The sequence below is a fragment of the Rhinopithecus roxellana genome, chromosome 5 (genome assembly GCF_007565055.1).
Source record: "Rhinopithecus roxellana isolate Shanxi Qingling chromosome 5, ASM756505v1, whole genome shotgun sequence".
NCBI classification, from domain to species: domain Eukaryota; kingdom Metazoa; phylum Chordata; class Mammalia; order Primates; family Cercopithecidae; genus Rhinopithecus; species Rhinopithecus roxellana.
Window position 1 is genome coordinate 170672247 of NC_044553.1, and position 21552 is coordinate 170693798.

Sequence of the window (21552 nt, forward strand, 5' to 3'; positions counted from 1 at the left end):
TGGAGTCTATAGATAACCTAATCGGTTAGGTCCGGGGTCGATCTCTAACTAGGCTCAGGGCGCCGCCCGGGCTGTTTGCCTGTGGACTTCATTCCTGCCTTTTAGTTTCATTTGATCTCTTTCACCCTGGTTTGGAGGGAGGAGGAGCCTCCCCTACCTAGGACCCCTCCCATGGGGGCTTCTACAGAGTCGGCGACAGAAGGGAAGGGACCCACAGGAAGTCATGGTGGTACCCAGGGATGGGAAGGGACCGCCAGCCACGGGGACCCGGGATTCAAGAATAAAGCAAACAGTCACAGCCGCAGTTGGTGTTGGAGGTGTTTTTTGTCTTTTCTCCCTTTTGTGCTGAGGTATAGCGCACACGGTGCGCCCCACAGCATGGTGAGTTGCTGTGTCGTGAACCCCCACGCAGCCATTGCCCCATGCTGGTATTTTCCATCTGTGCGGCACCCCCTGGGGACACCTACACACGTAAGGAGGGAGTTGGCCGGGGCACCCCAGCGCACACTGGCCTAACTCCAAGGAGCCTACCTCTTTTCTCCTGGAGCACCTTCCCACAGGCAGAGGAATTCGGTGAGAGCGTGTTGGCCTGGCCACCTTCAGCCTTCCAGAGCCCAGGTGACTTCCTTAACGTCCTTCTCTCCATCCTCTGCACAGAGGCAGCCTTTCCTCTATCCCTGCCCCGGGGTAAGGGAGCAGGGGCCTCAAACTCTGACAGGGAGGAGTCGAGTCCCCAGCTAAAATTCTCTGGGTCTAGAAACGGGTAAAGAGGCGACTCTGGGGATGTGATTTGGGGGAGAAGCGCCCTTTCCACACAGAGGTGGTCAGGAAAGGGGAGGGGAGGGGAGAATGGGGCACAGGCAGCCCCTCCTGTCCCTGTGCCTGTGTGCAAAGTGGCACGATGCCCCCCTTCCTATGGGCAGTGCAGCCCCTGGCCAGCAATCCCTCGCACCTGGGCTGGGGGCCCTTGTGTAGGGCACACCTGTGCGGCCACGCCTACTTGTGGGCCGGACCCTGGGTGTAGAGCCCCATAGACAGCTGTGGACAAAAACCTCACGCCCCAAACGGAAGTGGGATCTCAAGGGGAAGAAGCCAGGGAAGCCTCACACCCTGCCCCCATTTCCTCCTGTGGGGGAGGGGGCAGCACGAACCCCTGAAGACTTGGGAGCATCAGCAGCTTCTGCGGAAGGGGTGGGGCTGAGGGTGGAGAGAGGAGAGGAAGGAAGAAAAGGGGAGCCTTCCTGGCCAGGGTAACTGGCATTAAGAGGCCTCACTCCAAGCCCCCGAGGAGCCTGCGGTGGGGCTGGAGACCCGGCCCGGGCCCCTCCCCGACCTGTAAAGTCCCCAGAAGGCGGGAAGTGAACTGGCACAGGCTGGGAACTGGCTGTGCGCTGGCCACTTGATTTTGCCAACGGCCCTGTCATTTAGCTGGTGAGGAAACTGAGGCACACACTGAGGTAGAATGACTTGCCAGTCACTCAGCAAGTCAGCAGGCGGGGAGGACTGAATACCAGCCTGAGAGCACGGAAGCTTGTGTCCCTGCAATACTGAGCCCCAAGCCTGCGCGCCCCAGGCCTGCGCGCCCTGGTGCCCATCTCTGAGTTGGGCCGTCTTGGAAGGGTTCCCTTCCTCCTCCAAGATGGTGTGTGAGGAGCCTTCAATACGACCCAGGGTGTAAAGTGTCCAACTCTAGTCGGGGCTTGATGGTGTCCCCACCGAGTCCCAGGAGAGAGAAGACCCCTTCCTGGAGTCCAGGGCTCCCAGGAAGAAACTGGCATTTGTCCCTTTGCTTCGGCTTCTGGAGGCAGAGACTGAGCCCAGGAAGAGCCTTCCGCAGCCCCGTTTCCTCAAAAATCCAACCTGCCCAGGTGGCGGGTCATGAGCTGTGCTCAGGAAGCTGGAATCTGACCCTGGTGGCGTCGGGCCCGGTCTCCATGGCAGCCAAGCATTTATTACCCGGGCCTCCACCCAGCTTGGCAGACTTTAGACTTGAGGCTGGAGGAAACTGAACGCGGTTCTGGGAGCAGCGAGCCCAGTGGCAGCCGGGGCCCCAGGATGGTGAGTGAGGGTCTGTGCGGCCTGGCCGGCGCTGGGGGTGAGAGAGCCCTCCCCTGACTGCTTTCCTTTCTCTGCTGCAGGCCAAGTTTCTTTCCCAAGACCAAATTAATGGTAGGTTGGGTTTGTTCTTTAATTAGCAACTCAGCAAAACATGGGTCTCATTAGGCAATTTGCTCTGCTCGTGTTTTCTTGGTGGGAGGGAAGGTGGCTGGGGGAGAACTGGGCCCACCCACGGGGCCAAGAGCTGCAGGGAGGCTGCTGTCGGCAGGGTGGGGGTCGGGAGTAAGCCTCCAAAATAGAAATGTGGCTTTATACGTGTCAGTATGATTTACAAGCCAGGGCACTAAGACAGAGCCCACTAGGTTTCCCTCCAGAACCTGACCAGTTGGATTTGGGGACTGAGGGGACTGGGGATGGAGAGAGAGACCATTAAAGGTATGGCTGACAGCAGGGAAAGAGGAGGGGCTTTGTAACTGAGACAGAACAGAGGCCAGGTTTGCACTCTCCAGCAGGATGTGTCTACTCTCTACGCCTCAGTCTCCCTATCTGTAAAATGGGAGGGGGTCCACTGAGTCCCCTTTGCCCTGGCATCAAGCCTGGTTTGGGTGTGAGCACTTTATTCCCTGGGTCCCCTATTCTGCCAGCCCTCGACCAGGCTTCAGTTTCACACCGTGCAGGTTCTATTTCCACAAGGCCAAGAGCAAAGAGTTGGGTTACAAAGAACTCAGGGGGCCAGACCTGAGCCAGGGGAGCCTCATGACTGCAGCCCCCCGTACCTGGCAGGAGAGGCCCAGGAGGCACAGCCAGCTGTTGCTTGAGGTTGTGACCCTGAACCTGTCCCAACAGTGGACGTCAATGGGCCTGAGAGTCCCCCCAGGCGTCCCTATTCCTCCAGGTCTCTGCTGAAACATCGCCTTCTCAGTGAGTCCTTCGCTGACTACTGGAGCTAAAATTACAGGTACCAAGGCCTGGGTGCGGTGGCTCACGCCTGTAATCCCAGCACTTTGGGAGGCCAAGGCGAGCAGATCACGAGGTCAGGAGTTGTTGAGACCAGCCTGGACAATATGTTGAAACCCCGTCTCTACTAAAAATACAAAACTTAGCTCGGTGTGGTGGCGGGTGCCTGTACTCCCAGCTGCTCAGGAGGCTGAGGCAGAAGAATCGCTTGAACCCAGGAGGCGGGGTTGCAGTGAGCCGAGATCCTGCCACTGCACTGCAGCCTGGGCGACAGAGTGAGACTGTGTCTCGACAACAACAACAACAAATTACAGGCACCTTGGGCCCTTGTCATCTAGGGCAGGGTCCTGAGAGCCCAGCCAAGTGGGGTTAGGGTTACCCGGCCAGGAGTTCCAGAGTTCTGGGTATTCCGCGCTTGGGCTAGAGGGGCAGGAAGTGTGAGCTCCAGGCGGGCACCTCCATGTAGACCCCTCAAGCTCTTTATCCCGAGAGGAGGGCCAGGGCAGGAGCAGGGACTTTTAAAACACAGGGCCTGGGGCAGCACCCTCTTGTCCAGGTCTAAGGGTGATACTGAATGGTAGACTGAGGGCTGGAGTTCAGCTCTCAGCCTCAGCATCCTCCCACCCATGCCTGGTTTTAAGGCTCACTGACCCTCCCTCCTGGGATGGCCAAAGCTCCCAGAAGGGAAGAAGGTAATTTCTCTTTGTTTCCCAGTATCTGACACCAAGAAAGTGGCCACCAATGTTTCATGAGTGTGTGAAAGACTGGATGGGGTGGCCTAGTGAAGTGGAAAGAAGAGGGGCTTTGGAGGCAGCAGACCTGAAGCCTAATCACCCTGAGCCTCGGTTTTCTCACCTGTGAAGTAGGGATATGCCACCTCACCAGGCTGCTGCGACCCAGGGACAGAGGGGGATAATGTCAGTTACATGCTGGACGCTGGGCCAGGCACAGGCAGGTGTCACCCACATGTAGGCTGGGGCTGGCTCACTACAGCTAGCAAGAGCCATTAGGAATTTTGCAAGCAGGATGTTAAAGCCAGCCATTATTAAATAATGTAGGATCAAACAATGTTTCAATCCCTGCATCTATCTGTACAAAAAGTTAAAAAGACAGCCCTATTGTGATCAGTAGAGCTGGTGATTTCAAATAAGTTTCAATTTAATGAATGTATTTGGTACAAGGCTGAGAAATAGTTTAACAGTAGATCACATCCGATTTTTCATTGGAAAAAGAATCACACTCATTGGCATACAGCTTCATCTGTCAAATCATAGTTGAATCAAAACTATAGGTTGGCAATGGATATAAGAGTTGGCAAAACTTGGGCTGGGCACTGGTGGCTCACGTCTGTAATCCCAGCACTTGGGGAGGCCGAGGCAGGTGGATCACCTGAGGTCAGGGGCTCAAAACCAGCCTGGCCACCATGGTGAAACCCCATCTCTACTAAAAATACAAAACTGGGTGGGCGCGGTGGTGCACGCCTGTAATCCCAGTACTTTGGGAGGCCAAGGCGGGGGAATCACCTGAGGTCAGGAATTCGAGACCAGCCTGCCAACATGGCAAAACCCCATCTCTACTAAAAGTACAAAAAATTCAGCTGGGTGTGGTGGCAGGTGCCTGTAATCCCAGCTACTCAGGAGGCTGAGGCAGGAGAATCACTTGAACCCAGGAGGCAGGGGTTGCAGTGACCTGAGATCAAACCACTACACTCCAGCCTGGGCAACAAGAATGAGATTCTATCTCAAAAAAAAAAAAAAAAAAAATAGCCGGTTGTGATGGTGCGTGGTGCATGCCTGTAATCCCAGCTCCATGGGAGGCCAAGGCAGGAGAATCGCTTGAATGTGGGAGTGGAGGCTGCAATGAGCCAAAATCATGCCATTGCACTCTAGCCTGGGCAACAAGAGTGAAACTCTTTCAAAAAAAAAGAGTTGGCAAAACTCATTTGTGGTAATCAAGTGGCTAGATGGAATTTATTTATTTGAGACAGAGCCTTGCTCTGTGCAATTGCATGATCTCCGCTCATTTCAACCTTCATCACCCAGACTCAAAGGATTCTCCCACCTCTCTCTCCTGAGTAGCTGGGACTACAGGCACGCACCACAACACACAAAATATTTTTAAATATTTTGTAGACATGAGGTCTTACTATATTGTCTGGGCTGGTCTCGAACTCCTGGGCCCAAGTGATGCTCCTGTCTTGCCCTCCTAAAGTGCTGGGATTACAGGCGTGAGCCACTGCGCCCAGCCCTAGATGGAATTTATAATAAAGAATAGTGTACATTTCCGTATTATTTGTAAATTGTGTGCTACACATCCTTTATGTTTGTACAGTGCAGAGGACACAAGTACATCTATGATCAGAACTGATGGTTAAACATCCAGCACAGCTGGTGTTATCCTAGGCCTTGCGCAGGTCTCTTTCTTGTCCCGGGGGATTTGCATTTTTCAAAGAGAAGACTTAAAGGGGATTTTTAATCCAATTCATTTAACCCAATTAATCCTTTCATTCAACAAATGTTTGTGTCTCTTCTTTGTGCTAGCCCCGTTCCAGGCACTAGAGCTACAACAGTGAACACAAAGACAAAAATCCCTTCCTCACGGGGGGTCACCATTGAGGGAGGGGAACGTGGTGAAATATATATGCTAGTATGTTAGAGGGCCGACCTGGCAGGAGGAGAAGCAGGAAGGAGAGCCAGGAGGTGAGGGGGAGAGTGGGGAGAGGGTAGAGGAAGGGCCCAGCGGGAAGCCCAGGTGGGTCTCCAACACCCTGCTGTCTGTTCCAGTGCAGGAATTCCAAGTTCACATCTGGCCTTCCAGGTCTTCAAAGGCGTGTGAGGCAGGGAGACAGCACATATCTGATGTGAAGGTTTGTTAGGAGGTGGGCCTCTATTTGAGCCCTGGCCCTGCTGCTGGCAAGGACCACAGGTCCCCAGTGACTGACAGGGCTTGTCAGGGAATGGTGAAGTGCACCCATCTGCAGATCCAGGCTGATTCTGGACCCCAAGGGTACGATGAGCACCTTCCAGCACAGGTCAGGCAGGGACGGCAGTGGGCCTCTGGCCCACCCTCACCCAGGGGCAAACCCAGACAGAAAGACAAGGTGAGGGTGGCCATGAGAAGTCCCAGGGGCACCCCCTGCAGTGCTAAGGTTAAGCTCTGTGACTGGACAGCCCTCTCTCTGTCCCCCTGACGTGAAGTGATGGCATTGTCCCGTCTGGCACTGGGCCCTCTTGCAGGCAATTTGGTTTTATGGGAATCAAAGCTGGGGTCTTAGGCCAGACTCTGGCCCTGCTTCCTCTGGGCCGCTTCGGCCCCTGCCACCTGGTCCTATCTTTGGTTTGCCCCTTTGGAAGCTCAGGCTCTGGAACATTCTGAAAGGGCAGGTGTGTGGGGCTGGGGGTTTCCTCTCAGTCTGTCCACAAAGGCCGCGAATTTGTCTCTAAATGGTACATGGCAATCTGCCTGTCTTTAGTGACCCCCCTGAAATCCTACCAGGCAGGCCTGAGTGCCTTCATTAGGGAATATGAAGGGACCCCTGGTCTGGGCTAGGGATTTGGGGGGGCTCCTTCTACATCCTCTCCCTCACTCTGCTGCACTCAGCCGTGTTTGCCCTGGAACTGAAGGCAGTGTGGCCTGGTGGCCAGAGCTGCCCACAGCCAGGCTGTCAGTGTTGCAGCCCTCAGTGCCCTGTCTGCACATGGGAATGAATATGAGGAGCGCGTCACAGGGTGGTGGGGATGAAGCGAGGGCCTGGGGGCAGAGTGCTCAGCAATGTGAACTGTCATTGTTGCTGTCATCAGCTAAGGTGCTGTTGTCCAGGCCTCTAAGGACCCACCTGGGTGGTGTGAGAAGCAGGAGAGAGAACAGAGCCCTGAGCCCCAGCCTGGGATGGCCAGCACCAGGCCACTGGGTTCCCATGGCTCCACCTACAGGCCCGGGTACCTCGTCTGGGCTGGATGAGAATCTCCCTGTCCTGATGGCAGCCCCACCTACCCCCGAATCAGACGTTCAGTCAGTGCGGCCCAGGGACTTTCCCCGAACTCCCAGCTGGCCTTCCTGGGACTCCTAGGCCTGGGAGCCCGTGGGACGGCTGTGTCAGGCCAGGAGCCTGTGGGACAGCTGTGTTAGGCCGGGAGACTGTGGATTTAGGGGAGCCTTAGCTCCGGCTGCCTTCTACCTCTACCAAGTACCCAGGGAGAAAGGGCTTCAGACCTTGGGAGAATTTCCCAGCTGGACCCCTTGAAGTCTCTTAAGAACAGGACCAGGGCCCGAGTCCAAGGACAGCTTGAGGGTTCAGCAGCCTGGAGGCCAGGGCAAGGGCAATAGGCTCAGAAATGCCCCAGCTGTAATGACGATAATATCACCATATGAGGGCCACTCTCTGCCAGGCCTCCTGGGATTTCTGGCTCTCACAGTAATCCTGAGGCCTTATTATTCCCATTGTCCAGAAAAGTTGTGTTTGCAGAGGTCCCCTGGGGGTCTGGACGCCTTGCTGCGGGTTTCTGCTCTGCCCTGTGAGCCCTGGAGGAGTACTGTGTGGGGAGTTGTAGTCCTGAGGGTTGGGGGGAGGGGGAGGGAGAAGGAAGGGAGGGAGTAGGGAGGAAGGGAAGTGCCAGATAAAATACAGGACACCCAGCTAAATAGAATTTCAGACAACAAATACTTTCTCAATAGAAGTATATGTCCTATGCAAAATTTGGGGCATACAATTAAAATGTATTCAGTGTTTTTCTGAGTTCAGTTTAACTTGGTAGTCCTGTATTTTCATTTGCTATATCTAGCACCCTTGGGAGGGGCGGGAGGGGAGAGAGGGATGGCGGAAGTGGGCAAAAGGAAAGGGAAGAGAAAAGAGGGAGAAGAGACTGAGGACAGGCGGCATCGGCGGAGAGTGACCAGACACTGCTGACCCTCCCTCTGGGCTGTGCACAGAGTACAAGGAATGCTTCTCCCTGTATGACAAGCAGCAGAGGGGGAAGATAAAAGCCACCGACCTCATGGTGGCCTTGAGGTGCCTGGGGGCCAGCCCGACACCATGGGAGGTGCAGCAGCACCTGCAGACCCACGGGATAGGTGAGTGGTGGTGGGAACAACGGGGAGTGGGGAGGGGCCCGGCAGGTGGGTGCAGACAGTAGAGGTGTGAAAAGCTCAGCAGTGTGAGGGGCAGGTGGCAGGGAGGCCTCCTGGGGACCCAGCTGTGGCAGCCCCAGATCAGCAGTGCTGTGCCTTACTTTGGCTTCCTGGAATCCTCATAGCAATCAGTGATACCTCATCTCACAGACCTCGGGATCTAGACGTTCCAACAGACTTACCAAACCCAGGGAAAAGCCGCGCTGACAGCGATCCCAATGTTTTATAGAAACATTTCCCTTTGTTGAGTATTTGTCATGTGCTTACCTCCAAAAACCCTAAGAAGTAGGCATTCTCCTAACCTCATTTTTTCTCTTTTTTTTTTTTTTTTTTTTTTTTTGAGACAGAGTCGCTCTGTCGCCCAGGCTGGAGTGCAGTGGTGAGATCTCGGCTCACTGCAACCTCTGCCTCCCAGGTTCAAGTAATTCTCCTGCCTCAGCCTCCCAAGTAGCTGGGATTACAGGCGCCCGCCACCACACCTGGCTAATTTTTGTATTTTTAGTAGAGACGGGGTTTTGCCATGTTGGCGAGGCTGGTCTCGAACTCCTGATCTCAGGTGATCTGCCTTCCTTGGCCTCCCAAAATGCTGGGGTTAGAGGCATGAGCCACTGTGTCTCGCTTTCTCCTAACCCCACTTTACAAGCAAAGATCAAGGTTTACAGCCATTAAGTTCTTGAGCCAGTGAGGGCATCAGGATTAGAAACCAATTCTTCTGATACCAAAGACTGACCAAAAAACTACGCAAAAAAAAAAAAAAAAAAAAAAAAAAAAAAAAAAAAATGCCGAAAAAAACCCATCCAAAATGTTACCAAGTGGTTCTCTCTGGTGATGGGATTATGGGTGATTTTTATTCCTTTTATTGTTGTTTCCTGTGTTTTCAACAATGAGAACATATGCGGCTTTTCACAGTCAGAAACAGATTTTATGTTTTGTTGTATTTTTTTCTAAGAAAAAAAGTAGTTTCAGAGGCTGGGGTGGCTGTTTGCATTGGGGGCTGGACACTCAGGAAGAAGGGACTGGCCCAGGGGAAGGGGGTCCCCTGGGAAGAACACTTGACTCGGAGCCCACAGGCTGCTGCTCAGTCTCAGGCCCCCAGCTTCCTTATCTCATGGGGGTCACCACCATCTGCTAGGGTTACCGGAGGCCCCACTAGAGGATGCCTGCAGTGGCACTGGGATCCTGCCCTGGGGCAGGCCACGCTGGGCCCAGGTGGACCTCTGAAGGCCTGCAGCCTGGCAGCGGGTTGCTCACTGGTCTGATACCTGAGATCCCCCATGTCCAGCTCCAAAGCGGTGGTGGTTTCCTTGATTTCTGTCTCCTCTAAACAAATAGGAAGTTGTAGTCAGGGGAAGTTTTGATTTCCTGCAGTTACATCCCAGCCAGGGCGCGTGGAAGAGGGGCTGGGGTGAAAACTGCAGTGAGGGGAAGGCAGGTGAGCAGCCCAGCCTGGGACTGAGGCTTGAGGCCCCAGGTTGGGGCGCTGATCCATCCTGGTAGATGTGCTGTGGTGGTTGTCAAAGGTGGAATGGACACATGGACCTGTTTCCCTCCAGTTCAGGGCAGGACGGAAGCGCTAGAAGGGAGTAGAGGAGCCCAGTCCTCCATCTGTGGATGGGAGCCCGCTTTCTTGAGTTTTGGGGTGATGATAAGCATCATCACTGAGGACATTGCTGAAATGAAGAATGTCCATTCCAGTGAGGGGCCCGTTGTGGGAACTTGGTGGGAGGGGCTGCATCCTCTTCACTGTGACCACTGCCACATCCTGGGGTTCCCTGGTCGGTGGCCCTTGAACTGGATGTGCAGGTCCAGCAGGAGGACCAACTGGCTTCCCAAGAGCCTTTTTCCCTCTGCTCACTCTGCTGTGTTTGTGGGTTTCCTAGATGGAAATGGAGAGCTGGATTTCTCCACTTTTCTGACCATTATGCACATGCAAATAAAACAAGAAGACCCAAAGAAAGAAATTCTTCTAGCCATGTTGATGGCGGACAAGGAGAAGAAAGGTTACATCATGGCGTCCGACCTGCGGTCAAAACTTACGAGCCTCGGGGAGAAGCTCACCCACAAGGAAGGTAACAGCCTGGGGCCTGTCTCCCAACAGTCGGAGGGGGTTAGGAAGTTGGGAGGAGGGCACCAAAGCCCGGCTGATGCCACCAGGGTGGTGCAGACCACCTCTGTTGATGCACGCGCAGGAGACTGTGAGCAGATGCCATAATAAGTGGGTGCTGGACTGGAGCCTGGGGAAGAACCAGAGGGCCTGGAGGGGCGCAGGGAGAAGTCTGCCAGGGTGAAGGGACAGCTGGGGGGAAACCCAGCTTGGACCCCACAGGGCAGGGCAGCTGGAGCGTGCAGTCCAGCCTCCCCCTGTATTTAAGCTCTCACTGGGGGGCTTCGTCTAGTGCATATGACACCCCTGGGAGCACAAGTGCCTGCTTCTACTGATAAAGAAGCAGGGGGAGTGAGTGGCTCCTCAGCAGCAGTGCGGGAGTGAAGGCAGGTCTAGACATCCCTGCCCCTCCTCCCATCACAGCAGTCTCTGCAGTTGCTGCTGAGGTTGAGTTTCCGAATTGAGGCGCTGCTTTGCTTCCTTTCCAACTCAGGCTGCTCTAAGCTCTTCCAGAAGGGGGCTCCACAGGGAACTTTGCCAGGACACTTGGAGAACTGCCGAGACAGGCGGGGTTCCTGGTCCCAGAGCCCCATGAGAAGGGGTCTCTCTGCTTTGTGCCTTCCTGCAGCCCAACAGGCCTTCTTGCCTCAGAGCAGGCCAAAGCCTGGGGTTTTCTAGGAAAGCCCTTTGTATACACTGTCAAAGGGATCCCCACGCCGGGCCATTTGCAGTCTTTGTTCTTCCAGCCTGCGGACCCTCCTGCCCAGCTCTGCCACAGCAGCAGCAGCCAGCCAGCTCTGCCTCTGCCCAAGGCCAGGGACCCCGACCTCAGAGCCTGGGGTTTCCAGTTACACTGCCCTGCTGGCCTGTGGTTGGGACAGGAGAGCTGGGCTTGGCCACAAGTGGGGACTGAAAAGAGGCTTCAAAATGACGGACTTTCCGTCCCTGGTTAAATCACAGTAAACCACTGGAGGAGGGGTTTGAGGTTGTGGTTTGAATCCTGGGTGCTGGGAGACCTCTCTCCCACCTCACTTTCCTTGCTGGAAATGAAGGAACAGTAGGTGACCCCTCAGGTCCCTCTGAGCTACCACTCTACAAATCAGTCTGCTCAGATTTTAGCTGCCGCCATTAAGGCACAGTGCAGAGAGTTTAAAAATTGCCTGACATGAAAATTAGCCAGGCGTGGTGGCGCACGCCTGTAGCCCCAGCTACTCGGGAAGCTGAGGCAGGAGAACAGCTTGAATCTGGGAGGCAGAGGTTGCAGAGAGCCGAGCTTGCGCCACTACACTCCAGCCTGGGTAACGGAATGAGACTTCATCCCCAAAAGTAAATAAATAAATAATCAGTCGCCCAACAGCAGGCTGGGTCTCCATACCCCACTTTTCCAGGCTCACCTCTTGTGGCTATTTTCACATGGACAGGTAAGACATGGACCATCCTTCCCTCCCAGACTCCCCGCAGGACACTGCCCAGCCCTCTAGGGAGCAGGTGGAGTCAGCAGAGGGAGCAGTGCCTTATTTTTGTGGTTAATGATCTCTGTCCTAAAGCAGTGCCATGGCCCCAGACTCATACATCTCTCATAACCAGCAGAGGAGTGTTTCACAGAAACTGGTGAGTTCCAGACAAGCAGGGACACCGATTTCCCTCTCACTTGCCACAGGAGATGGGAAGAATGATACCAGCAGCAGGAATCCTTTCTCTGGGTGATCGAAAGACAATTTTCAGTTTGATTAAAAAGCATCCTTGGAACGGCTGCAGGTGAAGCCTTCTCCTCCTGAGGCCTGGGACGGGCTGACTTCAGCACTGGCTTTTTATGGGTCTTTGAAGTGAGACGGAGTGGAAAGGCTATTCTACTCAGGTGTCCTCAGACTCGGCACCTAGCTAAGTGCTGTCCCTCGCCCAGATGGGAAGAGGTTGCAGTGACTGGCCCTGGAGCCGATGTTGGCCTGCCCCCCAGGTTGGTTTTAGCCAGCTGGCTGATTGTAGAAGCTTCTCCACAAAATGAGATGAATTAGTGTCCTCAAATTCTCCCAATACTCAGAACTACTATCAGCTTAGGCACAAGGCACGGTGATTGTACTTTCGAGGATAGTTAAGCACAGAATCACAGGATATTTTCTAACTGACTGCAGGGGTGTGTGTGTGGAAGGTGTCCAGGCCTGGGAAGTTGACACAGGGCAGTGAGATGAGGATGGGCTAAAGAGGCATGGTAGGTTGGCCCCAAGAGGCCATTGTGGAGAATACAATCTGAAATGGCTCTTGCCAACGCCTGGGACAAGCTAGTATTTTATCCCAGGAATCCAGAACCAGAAGAAACAAGCAAATGAAGTTTTTTTTTTTTTTTTTTTTCCTGGAGCGATGGAGAACAATGGCAGTCTTGTATGCTGTGAGCTCTCAACACAGTTGGATTTATTTTTATGAGAAAAACCCCATCCCCCAAACATACTTTTTTTTATAAGTGATGGTAGCAGACAGTGCTTTTCACTAAGTCCTCTCTTGGGGTGGGGGAAGGGGTAGTGAGGAGCATTGGCTTAGGGGAGAAGGCAGGCAAGTGAGGGGCAGGCGGAAGCCTGGGGCTGCCGAGGATGTTCGCTCTGCCTGCAGGCTGAGCTGGTGGAAGGTAAAAACTCCAGGACAAAGGTTTCTAGAAATACAGGCACAGGGGTCATATTTTCATGAAAAAATAAAAATAAAAGCCCAGGGTGGGCCAGGCACAGTGGCTCATGCCTGTAATCCCAGCACTTTGGGAGGCTGAGGTGGGTGGATCACCTGAGGTCAGGAGTTCAAGACCAGCCTGGCCAACATGGTGAAACTCCGTCTCTACTAAAAATAAAATTAGCTGGGCGTGGCGGCACGCGCCTGTAATCCCAGCTACATTCAAGCTAAATTCAAGTGAGCCTGAGGCAGGAGAATCACTTGAACCTGGGAGGCGGAGGTTACAGTGAGCGGAGATTGCGCCATTGCCCTCCAGCTTGGGCAACAAGAGTGAAACTCTTGTTTCAAAAAAGAAAAAAAAAAAAAAAAAAGCCCAGGGTGGCATCAGTGACCGAATCCTTACCAGTACACCTCCCTACTCCCTGCCCCTGCAGAAAGCCTGATTAGTTCTCAACGGAATCCGTGATCTCAGGAGGGCGGCGGTGGGTTGTCCCTTTCTGTTCACTGGTTTACTTCCTGGTCTACAGGAATAGTCAACTGGACACTCGGGGAAGACCTTAGGGGAGCTCCAGTCCCCAAAGAACTCACTGTTTTATAATGGAACACTAAAGCCAAACTGAAAAATTAATGTGATTTATTGCAGTGGATGATCTTTTCAGGGAAGCAGATATTGAACCCAACGGCAAAGTGAAGTATGATGAATTTATCCACAAGATCACCCTTCCTGGACAGGACTATTGAAAGAGGAGAATGCGAGAGCCTCCCCTGGGCCTGAAAACTCAGAGCGATTAATTTTTAAAAAGAAAAAGTGTTCTTTTCACTTGGGGGAGATGGCAAACACAGTGGCAAGACAACATTACCCAACTATAGAAGGCTAACTAGCAACAGTAATAGATGATTTCAGCCATGCATGGTATGAGCAGATCTTTTTAATAAAAGATTTGTATTGATTTTATTAACTACCATGAGTCCAGCCCTTTCAAGCATGGAAGGAGTCTGTGGTTTGGAGTCTGGCCTGGGTTCCAGTCCTGGCTCTTCTGCTTCCCACTGACTTTGGGCAAATCATTTCACCCCTCAAAGCCTCAGGGCCCTCACACAAGCTGGATTCCCACTTCTTACCTCATGGAGCCTGTTGAGGAAGGATTGAGCTAATGACTTTAGGGCAATCTACCAAGAGACTTACTCTGTATTTGGGGGCTAGAACCATCTTCCACATTTCCAAGATGAAGCCAGTGCTAGCTGAGAAGCTGCAACAAACAAAAAACTGTAACACGATAATTCTTGCGGTGCCAGAGGCCCATTTACAAATTCTCATTTCTATCTCAATAGATATAGTGACAAAGCTCAGGCTGTTCATTCATAAACACAGAGTATAGAGTGAAAACATTGCAGCGTGAAAACACATGCTACAATGAGGCAGCATCAGCTGAGAGCGGGAAGAGTGATCTACTTTACACCTCACACCAAAGCGAACCAGATGTGAGCTGCTGAATTCACTGGCCTTGCAGAGCTCAAGAAGGGGGCTTCCAATGCTGTTGAGAGTTCTGAGTGGTTCCCTGGGCTCTGTTACCAGGCAGAGAGGTTCCAGGGAGGTCTGCTCAAGTGGCCCACACTGGTCATAGCCTTAAGCCACTTCCCCAGGACTTATGGAGAGAAATAAGGGGATGGAACCAGCAATGGCCAGGGTACAATAGCCCTGGAAAACAGTAGGAGCACTAAGCTTTCTGGAAGTCCATCCAGTTCGAGTGGCTTTGAGTTAGCCAGAAGGTGCCAGGTTGGTGCTGCCAAAGATTCAGAGGTGCCATACACTTGTCAAATCTGGATCATTCATAGTGTCAGCACAGTCCTAAAAAGGGCTGGAGTACCACAGCAACACAGAGGGGCTGCAGGGCTCCAAGTGCAAAGATTTTCATTATGTATCAAAAGTGGGTTCTCTGGGCTGCGGCTTTGTCTAGTGGCTAAAGCAGAAGAAAACCAAATCAAATGGGATATGTCTTTTGGGAAGATGTACAAGACACAAATCTTTCACTAGGCACTGGGCACAGGGAAAACTGCAGGGAGCAAGAGTTGTAGTGTTAGTGCCACTGTCTCAACAATGCCGTGTGGCTTCAGACCCAAACAAGGCCCTGAGGAAGGAGACTCTCATTTCCCCAAGTGTAACTGCAAAGGGAGTAAGTAGGAATTCCTAGGAACCACAGAGAAGAGTTTTGTGGGGGTGAGAGTAAGTAAATGGTCGAAATGCCAACTAGGTGAAATTGTGACCATCTGGCTGGGAAGCCCAGGTCTGCACAGTGTAGAAGCAGATGTTTTGTGGGATCTGAGGTTTATAAGATTTGGCTGCCTTAAGAATACAAAAACAGAAATGCAGAATTTCTGGGGCTGCTCCCAGGACCAGGGCAAGTGAGGGGTCCTTGTGCTTAAATTTCATTACCTTCAATCCCGCACAGCCAACCTGGAATACCAAAGATTAGATGGGAGATAGATACCAATGATTTAGATGGGACAGGAAGAGCAAGTTGTGGCTATAAAAAATGAGGGTACTTTCCGTCAAAGCTTTTCTATGTCTGTACTTATCACTGAATAGTCCCAGTATGGCTTTAAAGCAAGTTTCATGAATTTCATTTGCCTAACAGGAATCTGAAGTATAGCTTGCCAAAAACACACAGCTGGTGTGGAATTCGAACCTGGGGCTCCTCTTCACAGACTCCCTGCTCCTCATTAAGGGGATTCAGTGGTCCAGAGCCTAAGATCCTGTGAAGTGTTTCGATTCAAACCTCTACTGGAGGAAGGGCTGTTATATTACTCCTGTCCTGGTTTCAAGCTCATTCCTGAAATTCCAGCTGGTTTCTCTAGCACCTAGTGTTAAGAAGGCCACGGTGCTCTTAGCATTCAAACTGCAGATGCTAAACAGACTTATACTAAACAGACGCTGTGATTTATTAAAGAGCTAGCCATATTTCAACAAGAGAGGGAAATGATGGCTATATATTCATTACTTACCTCAAAGCATGCTGCAAGAATATTAGTTACTTGTCATGCTTTGAAATCTCTGGATGAAAGGTGCTTTGGAAGCACAAACCATTATCACTTGTCTCACAGGGATTTTGTCCCCTTGAACACCCAGCAGTGTTATTTTACAGAAGACAAATTAACTGAAGGCTTTTCTTTTATTACATCTAAAGAGCTCTACATAAACAGGTAACATTCAATAGGTAAACAATTTTTTTTCCAATGCATGTAATAAATATTTTCACTTGGTACTTTTATACAAACTGACATTGTCTACTATACATTTTTAAAAGCCATTTTACTGGTTTGGCATGCGGTATGGAAATTCTAAGAGAGAAAGTTTTAAGGCAATGAATCACAGATTTAAGTTCATGGAATTTATGGTAACTCTATCTGTTTATATACATTTTCCCCTTTGTTAAACAATTAACAGCAGCACACTCTGGGACCACCAGCTATTTTCCCTCCCTCTTTCTGAAATCTAAGCTTTATGTTTAATTAAAAAACAGAATTCAACATATATTGATAAAACAAAATTCTTACTAAAATAATTTCAAATGTGCTTTAAAAAGTCCTGAAGATCTTGAAAGTTTTATGTATTTAAAATAGAAATTGTTTTAAAAACAATGCTCTTTCCATATTAATTTAGAGTTAGGATATCTTTTCATTCCATTTCAGACACTTGACTCAAAGGAAAATCTACCAAGGAATCAGAGTTTTCAGAGCTTACGTGAATCTTTCCTAAGTCAGTAAAGATACAGAATTGTGATAATGTCTACATAATTAGTAAAGCAATTTTAATGCTCAAAATAGTCAACCAAGCGTGGCATGGTTCTGGTTCAGATTTTTTTTTTTAAAAGATGTATCCAATAACACTCACAAAGTAATTAAAAGCCACTTTAACCCTGCTAGTCAAATAGCTATTTTATCAAAGATGTGTGCATACAGATGTAAATATACACACACACACAGTACTGTACAGAAACAAACATATACATACCTACTATGAACGACCAAGGCAAGGGGGATGATGGCAACTTGACTAGATTCTGAGAACTGCTATTTGTCCACAGATAGCATGTCAATGTTGGCATGGGTTGGGGAGTGAGGGTAGGCTAAGAAAAAAAGAGATGAAGTGACTATGTGCTTTTCTTTAAACTTAGGAGTTAAAGACATAGTACATGACTCTACTAGTAATTAGTAGAGATCATGAAGTGTGATTGATATTGACCATGAGGCCAACAGAGTGACAACTACTACTTAATGCAACATTTTGGAAAATCAACAACTGATGGAAACAAACTCCTTACAGGGTGGAATGAACTACAATTAAGACAACTGAATGGTTAGTTTCTCCTGTGGACACATGACCAAAACCACTGAAACCACCCTATGTTTATTTCTCCCTATTACCTGTTCTTCTCTTAGGATAGTAAATGTGGGACACTGAGGGAAATTAACCTTCTCTACAACTGGACTGAAGAACGTAGAGGGATACGTTTTCCACTGGATCATTCAAACAGTTTGTATAATTCAGCATCATACACAAAGTTACTGATCAGAATTTTGAGACCACTAACAATGACACATAAAAAAACAGGAAGAAAACTATTCATTTTACCTAAGACAGCTGATTTAGTAAACATATGTTTCCTAAAGCAATGTAAAATCAGAAAACAAACTCCCCACAATTTTAGTAATTTCTACCCCAATCCAAATTTAGACACAAATTATGGTACTATTAGAAATTAGCCTAAATTAATATGACATTTACTCACTGTAATACCAGATTCATTAAAAAACGTAACTGTTTCCTAGTTAACCGACAATCTGTTTTGTTTTTTTTTTATTGCAAATTGTTTTATGACTATAACTCAGCCATTTGTGTGTGGAATACACATGCGTAGGGGAAGACTATGAAACTCACTTGTTACTCACACACACTTGTTTATAAATACATATATACACACACACATATACATATCAACACCAACTTTTTTTTTTCCAAAATTCAAGTCAACAATTTAGTGGCAGAGAGATGCTATAAAAACATTATTTTTAGATGCCACACAGTCATGAGAACCATTAATTTTATCATACAACTGAAGTACAGCCATTTTGAATTCTACCTGGATTAAAGTAGATCATTTTGTTACCAATGCAAGGTTTAAAACTACAAGTGTATACACAAAGGTGGTCCTTCATCAACTCTGAGAACATTAACAGTTGTGGTAAGAAAATCCAGTCTGGAAAAACAGCAATCATTATGCCCCTTCTTTATGTTTTCTGTTAAACCTGCTTTCTCAATCAACTAAAAAATATTTTCCACACCTGAGAACATCATACCTTCTCTGATGAGGATTTTGGAACGTTAAGTAGAACCACTTTTCCTTCCCTCCAACTCATATTTCTCTCCTGAAAAACAGTTTTCAATATATTTACATGTTCCATTATGAATAAGAGTAGATCAGACCCATGAATTCTAAAAAAATGACTTTCTTATGTCATACTTGTTAAAAGGTGAAGAAAAAGATAAACAAGGTAGATATGCTAAGAAAATAGGTATACGCAGAACCAAAGAGTAAAAATGACTAAGGGTCAAACACATCTTGAATTTCAACTGTTTATCAAATAGTAGACTTCTACAAAAATGTGGTGCATTGTACTTTCCAAACAATTTATTTTTAGAATAACTGACCATTTATCTTTCTTTTTGAGGTGATGTAACATTACCTCTGTCAGCTGCACAAAACACCTGACAGGGCTTTCTAAAATATTTTTACTTCCTACTTTGGTATGAAGATCTTACATGAAAAATTGTTACTCTGTGGCCAAAAAAAGCAGGTATTCACAGACTTGGTTTAAATACACAATACTGGCAATCCAGATTTAGAATAAAGAACTAGACTAAAGTGTATTATTCATAGTTCGGCTAAGCCTACTCCTTACCCAGACAGCTTTATTCCAATATCTCTAAAACATATTCTCAGGGGGTACAGAGCAAATAAGAGAATATGTGATGGAGAACATGCAATTGGGATAGTTGATAAAGATGCTCACACGTGAGTTCAAGACCTTCAAAGCACTTTGAAAGAAGCAAGCAACTGATTATATTAACTGAATGCACACTCGGGAGGAGAGGAAACAGTGATGACAGAAAAATACATACAGACGCACACAATGAACACACACCCACGAGCCATGTCCTGAAAATACACAGGGAATGCAGCGGGACAGATGAGCTTTATAACTTAAGGCTGGATAAAATATGTACACACACACACAAACAGAATCCAAGTCTGTCGTTTTCAGAAAATGGAAATCAAACTATCCCCCCGACCCCCTCCCCACAACAAAGAAAAGCCCACAATTTAAAACTTCATACATGCAATTCCTTTTCTGTTATTGCAAATAAAATAATGCCATTGAAGTAAAATAAAACCAAAACCATAGGACAAATGATGAAAAATCTTCAGAATCCAGAAAAAAATGAGCTGAAGGTGGTTTGTGGGTGCTTGTTTTTTCTTTTTTTTCCTTTTTTTTTTTTAAACAAGTGTTTTTATCACACAGGCAGTCTTAGATTTATATACAAAAGTAAAACTGAAAATATAGTTTTGTTCTCTGTACATTTCTTTTAATTTTTTCCCTAAAAAAAGGAAAAAAAACACGCTTGTATACTTTTCTAAACAGAGTAAGGTAAAACAGAGCACAAAGTTCTCTTCTTTCTGCCAAGTTCATTTGATCTGGGGTGGGGATGGGAGCAGCAGGGCCTGGGAATCAGTCCAGTGAAATAATGTCTGGTATGATGCCAAAGATGGATGCCGTGTCCGTGCTGCTCCTGTTTGTGACAGTGTGGCCATGGCTCTCCCTGAGGCTGTTGGAAGAAACCAGGCTGCTGTTACTGCCACTACTGCTTCCATTGGTGGTTGGCAGAGAAGTACTGCCTCCTGCACTTAACTGATCAAGAAACATCTGTGAAGAGGTATACGGAAAAAACCGAGACGAGTGTAGGAGGTCTTGATCATCTGAAACGGCTGCTGCTGCAGCGGCAAGCAAGGAGGTGTTGTAATGCTAGGGAGGGGAAACAAAAGACACAAAAATGTTAATTATACTTCTAAATTAAAACATTTTCTCCTCAGCACAACACAGCCCTACATTTAAGACAGCCTGAGTATCTAGGGTTTCTGAAATATTTACTAAGACATTCTGCAAAATCAAATGACCTTATGTAACAACTGGAGCATTGATCTTGAGAAGACATTTTTGTATCTGAAACTGGAGGAAAAACAAAATAAAAATTTCATTGTTTTTTGTTTTAGTTTGTATTGCAAGCAATTATCAATTCTATTTCCTAAGAAGTATATGCTCAGAAGCAGCAGAAGGGGCAGAGAGTCCACCCTCTTGCTAGTAAGGAGATACTTAGCCAAGAAATCTATCAGACAATATGACTCACTGCCCAGTTTCTTATAAAACAGTACTGGAAACCAAGACACTGTTCTTACTATACACTCAGGCACCACTGAAAGAAAGAATTTTTATTTAAATTTTAAAGCCATAATAATGGGTATGAATACCTTTAAGTTTTCCAAGGAAATTTATTCTTTCTCTCGGCTACACATTATACTTTTAAATACAGTCATGCGTCGCTTAACGACACGGATGTGTTTTGAGAAATGCATCACTAGGCGGTTTTGTGGTTGTGAAAACATCAGAGTGTGCTCGCACAAACCTAGATGGTAGAGCCTACTACACACGTAGGCTGTGTGGTCTGGCCTACTGCTCCCAGGCTACAAACCTGTACAGCATGGTACTGTGCTGAATGCCATAGGCAACTGTAACACAATGCTAAGTATGTGTGTATCTAAACATAGAAAAGGTACAGTAAAAATACGGTATAAAAGATAAATAAATAATACACCTGTACAGGGCACTTACCATGAATGGAGCCTGCAGTACTGGAAATTGCTCTGGGTGAGCCAGTGAGTGAGTGGTGAGTGAATGTGAAGACTTAGGACATTACTGTACACTACTGTACAGTCTACACTACTGTAGACTTTATAAACACTGTACACTATGGCCACACTAAATGTGTTAAAAATATTTTTCCTTCTTCAATAATAAATTAACATTAGCTAACTAATTTTATTAACTTTAATTTTTTAAAACTTTGACTAGTAACAACACTTAATTTAAAACACAAGTACATTGTACAGCTGTACAAAAATATTTCCTTCTTTATATCCTTATTCTGTAAGTTTTTTCCATTTTTAACATTTTAAAATATTTTTTTACTTTTTAACTTTTTTGCTAAAAACGAAGACACACACAACACATTAGCCTAAGCCTACATAGGGGGATCAGGGTTGTCGATGTCACTGTCTTCCACCTGCACAGCTTGTCCCACTGCATGGTCTTCAGGGAAAAGAGCATGCATGGAGCTGTCATTTGCTATGACAACAATCTTCTGGCACACCCACTGAAGGGCCTGCGTGAGGCTCTTCTTAAGGAGGTGTCACTCTTTTCAGAAATATGTCCATGGTGTTTTGCTTAGCTTGTTTCTTTTTTATCATAGATTTGCCTGTAAGTAGATAATGTACCACAAACCTTCCTCTCTATTAATGAAAACCTTCATTGTTAGGACC

The 21552-nt window shown here is 48.2% G+C and overlaps 2 protein-coding genes across 4 annotated transcripts in view; one reads left to right on the top strand and one right to left on the bottom strand.

Annotated features, from left to right (window-relative positions):
- The first annotated feature begins 2 nt into the window (after positions 1–2).
- On the top strand, positions 3–13861 carry CALML4 (calmodulin like 4). Its single transcript, XM_010363629.2, is given in 6 exon segments — positions 3–2002; positions 2004–2058; positions 2139–2169; positions 7945–8085; positions 10023–10211; positions 13545–13861. Coding segments are annotated over 6 exon segments (813 nt in total). The 5' UTR covers positions 3–1703; the 3' UTR covers positions 13643–13861.
- Positions 13862–16049: 2188 nt separating this feature from the next.
- PIAS1 (protein inhibitor of activated STAT 1) overlaps positions 16050–21552 on the bottom strand; it is a 149846-nt gene continuing 144343 nt past the window's right edge. Inside the window, exons 14-16 of one of the 3 annotated variants that reach the window (XR_004057492.1) lie at positions 19296–19981; positions 18257–18325; positions 16050–17025 (exon numbers count right to left, since the gene is read on the bottom strand). Coding sequence is in view for 1 of the 3 variants with exons in the window: in XM_010363627.2 (XP_010361929.1) it covers positions 19688–19981 (294 nt within the window). In the remaining 2 variants the exon portion in view is untranslated. Of the gene's footprint in view, positions 19982–21552 lie in introns of all 3 variants that reach the window. The other 2 variants (XR_004057491.1, XM_010363627.2) reach the window with 2 other exon arrangements.